The sequence below is a fragment of the Hyperolius riggenbachi genome, chromosome 9 (assembly GCF_040937935.1).
Source record: "Hyperolius riggenbachi isolate aHypRig1 chromosome 9, aHypRig1.pri, whole genome shotgun sequence".
Lineage (NCBI taxonomy): Eukaryota > Metazoa > Chordata > Amphibia > Anura > Hyperoliidae > Hyperolius > Hyperolius riggenbachi.
This window is the reverse complement of record NC_090654.1, coordinates 218,488,840-218,502,462: the sequence shown is the minus strand read 5'-3', so window position 1 is coordinate 218,502,462 and position 13,623 is coordinate 218,488,840. Positions and strand designations below refer to the sequence as shown.

The window sequence follows — 13,623 nt, the reverse complement described above, 5'->3', positions numbered from 1 at the left end:
ACCGTACTTCCGGCTGGTAAGGAAGTACATCACTAGGGTTTCCGTTGGTCCGTACTGTTGTTTACACAATGTGCGTTGCTCACAGACTTGCATTACAGCAAGCTCGGTGCCCTAGGTGTGGTGCTTGCTGTAACGCGTTGCAGCCCTTGCATTTAATCGCATATGTTCAGCGCACTGCAACGGGCCGCAATACTCTTGCGTCCCCTTGCGGTAGCAAAGGGCAACGCAACCCAGGTTTAACCTGCAAGTGTAAAAGGGGTCTTATAGTGCCTACTATTCATAGTGCCCCTCATTATTGGTGGTCCCCACACTCCTCCCAACCCATGTACTCCATTGCCAGTTTTCTGCCATGCTTCAACTAAGTCTTGCCTGATGAAGTCTAGACTTTACCAAATACAGTATACTGAAAGAAAGGGACAGCTGTCCTGGCGCACAGTGGGGGTGGAGCTGGAAATTTGTTACCAGTCCTTATAGAAAATCTGAACTGAAAATTAAAAGTCAAAATATACATACACAAGTCATACTTACCTCCCCTGTAGTCTACTCCTCAATCTCTTTCTCCTTTCCTGCGTCCTGTTTGTCCACTGTGATGAAGGGAATTCTCTGTCCTCCATTTTGAAAATGGCCATTACCCCATAACAGCTTTGTAGTCGGCACACTGTTACACCGTAACATCGCCCACTTGAGCCATAGGGGAAAATAGACATTACTTGGCACAGCAGTTGTCCTCTCAGCTATAACTGACAGCACCTGATATATTTCAGTTCTGACAAAATGTTGTCAGAACTGGAAGGGATCATTGTCAGAAGAAAATGGTGCGCTTCTGAGAGGAACTGATGGCAAGGTAACTCTGTAATGTTCATTTGAAGTTACCTCATTTGTTTTTTTTTGTAATTTTTGTTAGTTGATGGCGGTTGACTCCCCTGGATGTTGACATACAGAGGGATGCGAAAGTTTGGGCAACCTTGTTAATCATTGTGATTTTCCTGTATACACCGTTGGTTGTTACGATAAAAAATGTCAGTTAACCTGCTGAGCGGTCTGGACGAGCTCAGCTCGTCCAACACCGCCAGAGGCTGCCGCTCAGGCCCTGCTGGGCTGATTTTCGTCAAATAAAAAGCAGCACACGCAGCCGGCACTTTGCCAGCCGCGTGTGCTGCCTGATCGCCGCCGCTCTGCGGCGATCCACCGCGAGCAGCGGCAAAAGAGGGTCCCCCCAGCCGCCTGAGCCCAGCGTAGCCGGAACAAAAAGTTCCGGCCAGCGCTAAGGGCTGGATCGGAGGCGGCTGACGTCAGGACGTCGGCTGACGTCGATGACGTCACTCCGCTCGTCGCTATGGCGACGATGTAAGCAAAACAAGGAAGGCCGCTCATTGCGGCCTTCCTTGTTTATTCTGGGCGCCGGAGGCGATCGGAAGAACGCCTCCGGAGCGCCCTCTAGTGGGCTTCCATGCAGCCAACTTTCAGTTGGCTGCATGAAATAGTTTTTTTTTTATTTTAAAAAAACCCTCCCGCAGCCACCCTGGCAATTTAATCAGAACGCCAGGGTGGTTAACTGACATTTTTATCGTAACAACCAATGATTTATACAGGAAAATCATGACTATAAACAAGGTTGCCCAAACTTTCGCACCCCACTGTATTTAGCAACTGGTCTGCATTTTAGCTGCTATGGGAAAACATGCTGTAAAAACAGTGAAGCGTTCGACAAGTGTGGTAGACACCATCCTTTGTCTCTTCATCTCAGCTTCATATGACTGCAGGCAGTGACAAATGTGTACAGAACTTCTGAGGTCATACAAGGTTACTCATTCATACATGGTCAGATGTTATGTACTAAACTGACTTTTGAAAGCACTTGGTGAGTCTCAATGCTAATTGAAGCTTTTTATGTATTCCCACTTACATTACTTTAGAATATAACTAAATACCATTTTAAGCATTATAATAAAATATAATATTTAAAATAGTATGCAACTCAAAATTAAATTTGTGCTGTAAAACATTAAACACAGCAAAAAAGAAGTATGAAACACGAAAAGACTCATATTCTGTCACTTAAAGGTATGTTTATAAAGCAACTTGATAAGATTGCCCAGTTGCATTGTTCGATGATCACAAGATCATTCATCAGCTAGATCCTTCATTGTTCGATGATCACAAGATCATTCATCAGCTAGATCCTTTTCTGAACAAATATAATCAGAGGGGGATCTATTGCTTTTCCACACACTGCACAGCGATTTCCAATAGATTCCAGCATAAAATTTACTGCAAATAGTCCTAGCGCCTCCCCCCCTCCCCCCAGTGTATGTGTATTCCCATCCCCCAGCTAAAGGCTTAGCTGTCTGCCCGTGTGACTCCTGGCTCCCTCCGGTGTGTGCTGTGACTACAAGCGGTTGTACCAGGTGACTCCGCGCATGTAGTGATGCCTGAACATGCACCAGTGTCACAAGGAACAGGACTTGCAGTGACGTCGGACAACGGAGAACAGGAGTCGTACCAGCAAATAGGTGAGCCTTTAGCACTGCACACGGGCATGGGGGACAAAGACAACCTTTATACTTGGGAGAGGGAGCTGTAGTCTATTGGTCATCACGATATCAAGTGCCGTTACTGCCGCACACCCAATCGCATGCTTGCAAATTCAATTTTGCTAGCATTCCGTTAGTCCTTTTGATCGATTCCGCCCTAAAATCAATGGAAAGATTGATCGGCGGCCCTGTTGTGGGACAGGATTTCCTCCGATTCTATACATTTATCAAATTGGAAGTTTGTTCGGCCCCCAAATCGAGGGCAAATATGGGCAACTTTAGGTGAACACAATCTGATTTTGAAATGAATTTCAGTAGCAGTGCAACAGCACTTGTATCAATCCCATTATGAGCAAAGTAGAGGAATGACTATTAAAGTGAATATATATACTGCAGTATATGAACAATCCACAGTAGTGTCACTTAAATCGCTGAATTAAAAAGTAAAAAAAATAAAAAAAAGTAATTCACATTCGGAACGCAACGCGTATGAACGCACGCCATCTGCATTTGCATGCGTTGCGTGGCAGATTCCCATTCACTGTAGTGAATGGAAAAAATGCATGCAGCATGCGTTCGCGGACCGCACAGGTACAGTCTATGCACTTCTGATGTCGAGCGTGTCTGGCTCCTGAACGGGGCCTAAATGTAAAGTTGCTGATTTCCCACGATCCTTTGCAGTCGTAATCTGCTCTTAATGGCTGCAGTTGGTGGCACTATTGAGAAGAGGAACAGCTGAAATAATTTTGCTGCCTCAGAGATGATCAGAGACAAGGGCTTATCTGACAAAACTCTGCCACATCCTGTTCTGTCTTTCTCATAATTCAACCCCTTGCTGTGTGAAGTGGGGGGAGCATTGACAGGACATGATGCATATGGCAGTCATTATTTCACGGGTCAAATGGGCGGTTGGCAGAAAGCGCCATCAGAGGGTCAGTGCAGCTGAGTCAGACATATCACTCTAAAGTCAAGCCAAAAAAAATTGTTCATCATGCAAAATCGCCTGTGAAAATTGTTTAGGGAGTATGGGCCTTTAGACTGTGAAGTTGGTACTAAAATCATCCGTCTCCGACTCCAGGTACCCAAAATTGCTCCAAATCCGACTCCTTAGTCTAATTTTTACAAAGGCTATGGATCTGTTTCAAAAATCACCCAACTCCTCGGTTTATTAAAATCTCCAACTCCAGGTAGCCAATATTGCTCCGACTCCTCGACTCCGACTCCACAGCCCTGCTTCTGAGGTAATTCTGAGACTAGTGCCAAAAACATATTTTCATTTTTACCAGGAATTGCAATTTAACACTCAGATATACATACATACATAACATCAATGTGAAGCGCAGATATTCTAAGGCAGGGTTCACACTAGCGGAAAACGGAACATTTTTAGACATTAAAATTCATGTTCGTATGCAAATTTTCGCATGCGTTTTCTCATAACGGCTAACGAAAGTCAATGGAAATTCACATGCGATGTGCGAATTTCTGCTGAAAAAAGTATGTTTTTTTCCATGCATGTGAAAAGGCAGATTTTGTCTTTTCACATGCAAGTGCAATTCTCCATTGTCATTGGATGTGTGTCAAATGTGTTATCGCACATTTGCCAAACGCATGTGAATTTTAGTTTCAAACATTTTTATTGAAATAGAAGCAGTAAAATATTGTACAGCTTTGAAGTGTTGCCCCTAAGGGGGCTACAGCTAGAGAAAACAGAACATATTGTGAACAGAGATGTTGGTACTACATATACAGTAGGCTTTTGGTACATTTGTACATAGTAAATAAGGTAACCAGAGCAGAACTGGAAATAGTAAATGATTTGCGAGTTTAAATTGTGAATGCACAGGAACGGAGGCCCAACAGAGTGGAAGCGTTCATCCATGGCTGCCAAGTTTTCATAAAAGTGTCAAAGGTGTCATTGGTAATAGCAAGTAAACGCTCGGAGATTAAAATGTCCAGCAAGATTTTATCTACCATTTGCACTGAGAGTATTGGTTGCTGCCATTGGCGGGCAATATGTGATCTGGCTGCTTTAGCAATATGCTGCGCCAGTCTATGTGAGGGGTGTTTCCATTTCGGGGGCTTGTCCCCAAACAGTAGAAGGGCTGGGTCAGGGCTTAAGGATGTTTGTAACGCAGTGCTAATTATTGAGGTAATTTTGGCCCAGAATTTCTGGACCTTTGGGCAGAACCACCATATGTGCGCCACGTCTCCAACTCTTCCGCAATTTCGGTAGCAGAGATTTGTTTTAGAGGGATCAATTCCATGCAATCTGGAAGGGGTGATGTATGCTCGGTGGAGGAGTTTATAGTTTGTTTCAATGTGAGAATAATAATTGCTTCCCTTGGACAAAGTAGTACAGCATTTAGACCATCTTTCTGGAGTAAGGGTGATTCCCAGGTCTAATTCCCAAGCTATCATAGTTTTAAGCTTCTGGGGTTGGGGGGGCTGTGAGAGAATGGAATATAGTAGAGATATAAGGCCTCCTTCTAAGGGTCTAAGGTCACACCATGCCTCATATGGCGAGCGTTGGGGAACAGAGGACCCCTTTAGTCCTATGGATAGTAGAAAGTGGTATAGCTGCATAGCAGCGAAGTACTCAGACGGAGGCGGTTCAAGTTTGGACTTGAATTGTTCCCATGAGGGAATCCTATCATTTACAATAAGGTGCTTTAGGTGAGTGATTTGTTTCGCTTTCCACCACCCAAAGGCTTTAGGGTCTAGTCCTGGTAAAAACATAGGATTGCCAAACAGTGGGAGAGATAAGGGAATCTTTGTTTGTAGTTCTTTTTTATATCTAGCAGATCGCCATATGGACAGGGAGTGAGCTGATAAGGGAGAATTGTGCTTTATTGAGGTAGGTAGGGGCGTCAGGGACCATTGTAGTGCTGGTAGTGTGAATGGTTCTAAGAGGTCAGTTTCGATTTGTGCCCAAAGTGGTGCGTTAAATTTAGAGTGGATCTGCGCAAGTTGTGCTATCTGGGCAGCCCTATAGTATACTACAAGGTTAGGGACACCAAGCCCACCCTTTGTCCTATTGAGATACATTAGGGTTTGATTTATGCGACTTCTCTTATTATTGTTAATGAATTTGAAAATAGCATTTTGTAGGGCCCTGAGCTTTTGTTGGGTAACTAGGATTGGAAGAGTGCGAAATAGATATAATAGGCGGGGAAGGAGGTTCATGCGAACTGCTTGTATTCTACCTGTCCAAGAGATATTCGGAAGGTTCCATTTTAATAAGTCTCTAAGTAGCTGTGAAATCATAGGCTTATAGTTCAGGTCGTATAGGTCATTTGGGTCTGCAGAGATCTTAATGCCTAGGTATGTGATATATTTGCGTTGTAGGGTGAGGCCTAGTGAGGATGTCAAGCGTTCTGCCTGGGCGTGTGGAAGATTGGCAAAGAGGATTTCTGTTTTGGCTACATTAAGTTGGAGACCAGATATGGTTCCAAAATTTTTTACTAAGGTCAATAAGTTGGGGATTGATGTGTGTGGCGAGGTGAGTGTGAGAAGCAGGTCGTCTGCAAAGAGGCTTGCTTTGTAGGTTTTATTAGCTATTTTTATTCCTTGTATGTCAGGAGATTGTCTGATTTCTTCTGCCAGGGGCTCAATCACCAACGCGAACAGCGCCGGTGAGAGCGGGCATCCCTGTCTCGTGCCTCTTCTAATTGGGATGTTAATGGGAGAAGTAGATGGTAGTTTCAGGTGGGCCGTGGGATAGGAATATAACCCCTGAATTGCCTGTAGGAAGTTTCCGCCAATACCCGCCCTCTGTAAGGTCTGCAGCATGTAGTCCCAGTCTATGGTGTCGAAGGCCTTCTCCATGTCCAGTGCAGCTAGTGCTACAGGCTCTTTTCGCTTTTTAGCGACATGGAGAAGGCCCACCACTTTTCTCACATTATCCGGCGCTTGCCTCAAGGGGATGAACCCCACCTGGTCCTTGTGTATTAGCGGGGATAGGAATTTGTTTAATCTGGTGACAAGGATGGACGTAAAAAGTTTGTAATCTAAATTGAGAAGTGAGATGGGGCGGTAATTCTTCACATCTAGAGGGTCTCTATTGGGTTTAGGGATTACCGCAATCATTGATTGGAGGAATTCAGTTGGGGGGGTGTTGCCCTGGAGGATAGAGTTAAAAAATTTGAGGAGGTGTGGGATGAGATGATTTTTAAATTTCTTATAGTATATGGCAGAGTAGCCATCTGGCCCAGGGGCCTTGCCATTTTTAAGGCGTTTAATTGCGTTTCTTAGCTCATCTTCATTAATAGGGAGACTGAGTTCTTGTGCTTTTTCAGGTCTAAGGCGAGGTAGTGGTAGCTGCTGTAGGTAGGAAGCTGGTGGGGCATGAGGCAAGGCGGGAGGTTTTTGGGCGTATAGGCTAGTGTAATATTCAGCAAATTGTTGATGGATTTTTAGGGGGTCTGAAGAGACATTGCCTTGTTTAGTTCGAATTTGCAGGACTTTGTTAAGGTATTGAGTTTCTCTAAGTTTTTTGGCCAGCCAAGAGTTAGGTTTATTGTATTGGGCGTAGAGTTTAGATCTCGTCCACCTAAGTGCCCTTTCCGTCCGTGAAGATAGGTTAATATTTAATTGGGCTAAAGTCGATTCAATTTGTCTTTGAAGGTATATAGTTGGGGTTTGGGCATGAGCTATTTTTAGTTTGGAGAGCTTGAATTCTAAATTTGACTGCTGTTCGAGTTTATGTCTTTTGTGCTGTGCAGCTAGCCTTATTAATTGTCCTCTAATTGTGGCTTTATGTGCAAACCACATTGTTGAGGGCTTAACTGATGGTAAGTCATTGGTTCTAAAATAGTCTGATATTTTTTCTTCAATGTCTAGCTCGTTTTCAGGGGAGGTTAGTAGACTTTCATTCAGTCTCCACGGTGGTCGTGTCAAGGGCACAGAGGGGGAGGTGCATGCTGTCACCACCATATCGTGATCTGACCATGAGCTTATATGCGTTCTAGAGTATATCAGGTTAGGTATGAGGGATGATGACATGTAAATTACATCTATGCGCGAGTAGGTTTTGTGGGGGTGCGAAAAGAAGGTGTAGGATCTAGATTGGGGGTTGTATTCTCTCCAGGTGTCAACTAAATGGAGCGAGGCCATGAGAGTTTGGAGAGTTTTTGATTGTTGGGTTTGTCTGTGGCTAGAGGAGGAGGTTGACCTGTCTAACACGGGGTTGGGGGCTATGTTGAAGTCTCCTGCCCATATTATTTGAGCTTTAGGGTATTCTTCAAGTTTTTTGAGGATTGTTTTAATAGTGGTGAGAGGTGATTCAGGTGGAGAATATGAGTTAATTATGCAGATTTCGTTATTTTGGATGTAGCCATAAAGGATCATATAGGTCCCATCATCGTCAGTTATTGTTTTGTCTACCCTGAGGGGCAGGGCGTTATGCAAAAGGGTTATAACACCTCTATGCTTGCTAGAGGCCGATGAGGCAAAACAGCGCTGGAAATGATTGTGGAAGTATCTAGGGTGTGAAGTTTTAGTAAAGTGGGTCTCTTGCAGACAGATAATGTCCGGAGAGCATTTTTGATAATCTATAAATGCTTTCCTCCGTTTTATTGGCGAGTTGAGCCCTTTCACATTGTGTGATAGTATTTTAAAGGAGGACATTGGGTTTAGGGTAATCTAGTCTTTTTGGCAGCGCTATTGTACCTCCTCCGCCCCGGCATGTTTGCAAAAGGTATATTAGAGGTGTAAGGCTTGAAAGGTTACCACAGTACATCTGTGTGTCAGTATTATAGGATGTAGTACCATACATATAACAACAACAAATAAGAAAATTAACTAAATAATAACAAAGCGAGAACACTTGGTTCTCGGATTTAGGCAAAACGCCTTCAGGTATGGGTTGCATAGACAGAGTTAATAAGGCTCTGAGTGTGCATTCCATCGAGTGGGGGACAGCACTTTGGGTATTTCAGGCCACCACTCTAATCTATTTACTTATCGTGAGCTCTATGTAAATAACTGTTAATATAACATGTGAAGTGCAACGGCACCACCTAGTGGGCAAAATAACCAATTCTTATAACAGAAGGAAACTACTAATGCAATTAGCTGTTAGGCATATGACATAAAAGTTCTGCACTACTGATTAGTTAGTATTATATAGCTATGAGGAAGTTAGAGAGTTAGGGGGCACCCCTAGCTCAAGTTTGAGGGCAAGAGGCCAATTGGGGTTATATGCATTTGGGTGTGATGCATACAAGCCTCCGCGTACTTGGTAGAAGTGGGAGAAACAGTTCACCCTGGTCTTTTCCTCAAAGGGAGGTCCATTCGGTCTCTGTTGGCAAATGTTCCAGGGGTTATGGTGCTGCTCAGCTTTAAATATGTGAAATCCAGTATGTGTTCTGTTGGGGTGTAAGAGATTGTGGGGTAAAGTTATAAACAATAGGCTGAGCCGCAAAGATAATAATGGCCTGTTGATTTTATCTAGTAGTGCAGAGTGTTCCAGGTGTTATGTGTCATACTCACGCCAGTATGGCACCGGCAACAGCAAGCGTGTAGTCTCCGTTGTAATCAAGCGTCCGAAGTGGAGGCTTGTGATGTTCGCTTTCTCGAGCTGTGAGTGGACCAGACACGAGCGGGTCGCGGGGCCCTTTGCGTAAGTGGTTCTTGAGGGATCGGCTCTATCGGGATCCCAGCAGATTCTAGGTGCCTGCGGGCTTCCTCTAGGTTTCGGGCGGAGTAAAGCTTCTCCCTGTGGGTAAAGCTGAGCGAGAATGGGAATCCCCACCGGTATTTGATGGAGGCCTTCTGGAGCGATGCGGTGATTGGTCTGAGTGCCCTTCGTCGTTGTATGGTAGCGGAGGCCAGGTCCGCATACAGCTGAACCGAGCCGGGGACACCCGGCAAGGCGGTGAGGTTGCGGGCTGCTTCCAGGACTATGTCTCGCACTTCCTCGTATTGAAACTTCAGTATGACATCGCGGGGAAGATCTTTGTTACGCGGTCTAGCCAGCGCTCTATGTATCCTCACCATGCGGAAGGATGATGGATCCATTTGTGGGAGGAGAGCTCCGAAGAGATTCAGGGCAGTCGGCTTCAGGTCCTCTATGGATTCTGGTAGGCCGCGGATTCTTATGTTTGCCCGTCTGCTCCTATTTTCCATATCTTCGAGTTTTAGCTCAAGAGTTTCAATTTTAGATGATTGGTCATCTATGATGTTCTTGTCCTCCTCAAGGGCATCTGAAATGGCGTCTGTTTGTTTCTCGAGATCTGCCACACGTCCTCCTAGCTCTCTAATTTGTATGGTGAAGTCTCGGACAGCCTCTTTCAGCTCCGCTCTGAAGACCCGTGTTATGTCTGCCAGCAAGGTGTCTGTGGAGGGGGTCTGAGCAGGACCCGAGCCGCTTGCCGCCATGGTAGCAGGAGATTGTGGAAGGGCGGCTGTCTTAGGCGAGGATTGCTTGGGAGATGCCGGGGAACCGTCGGCCATGTTGGTTTTTGTGGCGCGCGGCGCCGTCGCCTTTGTTTTAGGTGTGGCTGCCGAGTGAGAGAGATTTTCTTGCTCCTTCTTCGCCTTTCCTCTCCGCGACATACCAGTGAAGCTCTATGCCAGTTTTGGGGTGTCCAGTCGCTGATTAAATGCTGCTATTAGCTGAAGAGTGGCAGCCTGAAAGCGGAGCTACAGGAACTACTTCATGCTCCGTTCGCGCCGCGCATGCGCCCCCACGCATGTGAATTTTAATAAGTGTGAACCCTGCCTAACACATAGATAAGTTGAAGCTAGCAAGCTGGCAGGCAGACATATTGGTGCAGTCAGGAAAAGTTTACTACATAGCATCACATACAAAATTTAGCAGGAGTAGAATTTCAAGAAATCATATAAAATAATAATAAAACATCAACTCACTGGCTCTGTTCTTTTCGCTGGTTGATTAACTGGATGAGCTCCTTGTCAAAGTATTCTTCCTCTTCGTCCTCCTTTTCTGCCTCGTTGTCCTTGGCAACGACATTATCCTTGTGCAGCTTGCTGGATATGTGGTTGGCGTAGGTCGAGAGGCCAACCACAGACACCCTGCAGACCCGGCACTCATGGCTGCAGTCTCTGGGGACAGAGGCAGAAGGGGGGCAATCAATATCTCCAACAGGCATGGCTGACAGGCAGGCAGGCTATGCTGTGTCTCCTCTGTGAGCTTGGTCTCCTTCAACAGTTTCCACAGCTCTAAGTAACTTTCTGGCACAGAGAAAGTTTCTTCAGCATCTGACAAACTGTTTTCTGATTTTTTTTTGTAGTATTCACAGAAATCTTTGCAAACTGTAAGAAGTGGCAGGATAGATTTTTCTCCAACAATTAAGAGGCAAAGCTTTGTAAATATTTAAAACAAAAAGGAAAAAAAAACAAATCTTCTTTAATTGTTGTAGTGAAAATCTTGCCCATAAAAGACACACAGCATAGCAAAAGGCAAAGCGGGCAGGGGAGGGCGGTAGTCTACAGAGCTAGATAGCCCAGCTCTGAGGCCCAGGCATGGTGTCAGCTGCTGTGAGCTGCCTCAGTCACACACTTTACTTTTATTTCTAGTATCACACTCTGCCCACAAGCCTGGAAAGGGGATGAGGGGGATGGGACAGCAGCCAATCACTAGGGAGTAAGAGGAGCTTGGACAGCTGAAACGAAGGTTGAGAATTTAAAAACTCCAACTTCGCAGCACATGAGAGAGGCTTGCCTTGTAACCAACACAAGAAAATGGCGACAACTAACAAAGCATGGGGCTAATCCGGCACACGGCTCCTAGCAGATGGAGGCACACAAATGGGAACATGTGTGCGCAAAGTGACAGGAGTTCAAGATGAAAATTTAGCAAAGGCCTCAACATGAACCCATGATGACAGAAACACAGCCACATATGGACACTGCATAAAGGAAATATTTACAAATGCTATTTAACTGCTCCATAGGTGCCAGTCAGAATACAGTAAATTTGTAACACAGGCCAGTTTTCTCAAACCACAAAACATAATAAAAACTTTCTTACGGTCACCTTTCAGATTTGCTGTTTACACTTAAAGAGGAACTCCAGTGAAAATAATGTAATAAAAAAAAGTGCTCGATTTTTACAATAATTATGTATAAATGATTTAGTCAGTGTTTACCCATTGTAAAATCTTTTAAATCCCTGATTTACATTCTGACATCACATGGTGACATTTTTTCTGCTGGCAGGTGATGTAGCTGCTGCTGCATGCTTTTTAGCAGTTGGAAACAGCTGTAAACAGCTATTTCCCACAATGCAACAAGGTTCACAGACAGGAAACTGCCAGGAGTACGTACTCAGAATTTCCTGTGGGAGGGGTTTCACAACAACATCAGCCATACAGCGCCCCCTGATGATCCGTTTGTGAAAAGGAATAGATTTCTCATGTAAAAGGGGGTATCAGCTACTGATTGGGATGAAGATCAATTCTTGGTCACGGTTTCTGTTTAAGTGGAACAAAGACAACCATTCAAATTACATTTAGGCTCCTTTCACACTAGCACTGAAAACCTGCTTCGCGTTACCCTTTTTTTTTACCACAAAATGCCATGAGTGCAATGAAAGCCAATGGAGCCTTGCACAGTGAATGCGGTATGACGTGACAGCAGCATCAGATCCGACGCAAAGTCTGCAGCACGTTACTACATGATCTGTGCCAGCAGGAGCATCGCACTGCACACACGCACATCAAGTGTAAAAACAGCCTTATAATTTAGGCTAGAGGAAGATGAAAACTTTTCATCAATCAATACATGTGGAGCAATGGATTATAGCGCACTGCACATGGTTTGCGATCTGGAGGGGCATGCAAATGCCAGCAAGTTCGATAATATGGTTCACACTTAATTCATTCAGTGCAGCAGTATGCATTTTTGCGCACAGCACATATTAAAGAGAAACTCCGACAAATAATTGAACTTAATCCCAATCAGTAGCTGATACCCCCTTTTACATGAGAAATCTATTCATTTTAACAAACAGACCATCAGGAGGCTCTGTATGGCTGATATTGTGGTAAAACCCCTCCCACAAGAAACTCTAAGTACCAAGGTACTTCTGGTAGTTTCCTGTCTGTGAACCTTGTTGCCTTGTGGGAAAAAGCTGTTTACAGCTGTTTCCAACTGCCAAAACAGCATACAGCAGCTACACCACTTGCCAGCAGTAAAAATGTCACCATGGCCTTAATTCACGGAGCTTTATCAAACACTTTATCAAACGTTTGATAATTTACCTCATGGGTAAAATCTAATTTTGAATTCACTAAGATGTTATATATTTATCGAATGTTTTACCGATAAAACGTTCAATAAATCTATAACACCATAGTGAATTTAAAATTAGATTTTACCCATGAGGTAAATTATCAAACGTTTGATAAAGTGTTTGATAAAGCTCCGTAAATTGAGGCCGAATCACGTGATAAATGTCAGAATATAAATCAGGGATTTAAAAGATTTTACAATGGGCAAACACTGACTAAATCATTTATAATCCAAATCCAAACATTTATATAGAGCTTTTCTCCTGTCGGACTCAAAGCGCTCAAGAGCTGCAGCCACTGGGACGCACTCAAGAGGCCTCCCTGCAGTGTTAGGGAGTCTTGCCTTGAACACCTTACTGAATAGGTACTGACCCTAGTCAGGATTCGAACCCTGGTCTCCCATGTCAAAGGCAGAGCCCTTAACCAGTACTCTATTAAGCCATTTATACATAATTATTGCAAAAATGAAGCACTTTTTTTTTATTACACTATTTTCACTGGAGTTCCTCTTTAAGGATTTATATCGGAAAACTTATATTAGTGCATATCAATGGCTGTGTGGGTCTCTCCGATTTCCTCCCACATCCTACAAACTTACAGCTAAGTTAACTGGCTTCCCCCCTAAATCGGCCTAAAGGTGGCCACTAATGATACAATTTGATGAACAATTGTTTACGAACGATTCTTTGTATGAATGATCGGAAATGATCGTTTGGGACCACTAATGGACAAAAATCTCCTAACCAATCTGATCAGATTGACAGGATCGATTCAAAAATTGGATCGATTTCATTTTTTGCATAGCCAAAAACTTTTCTTCTGAGCAGAAAAGC

General features: G+C 44.1%; 1 protein-coding gene across 1 annotated transcript in view; it reads right to left on the bottom strand.

The window, feature by feature from the left end:
* Positions 1-13,623, bottom strand: part of ZNF106 (zinc finger protein 106) — a 100,756-nt gene that overhangs the window by 65,536 nt on the left and 21,597 nt on the right. Inside the window, exon 4 of the mRNA XM_068254014.1 lies at positions 10,407-10,601. Within this exon, the coding sequence (XP_068110115.1) occupies positions 10,407-10,601 (195 nt within the window). The remainder of the gene's footprint in view (positions 1-10,406; positions 10,602-13,623) is intronic.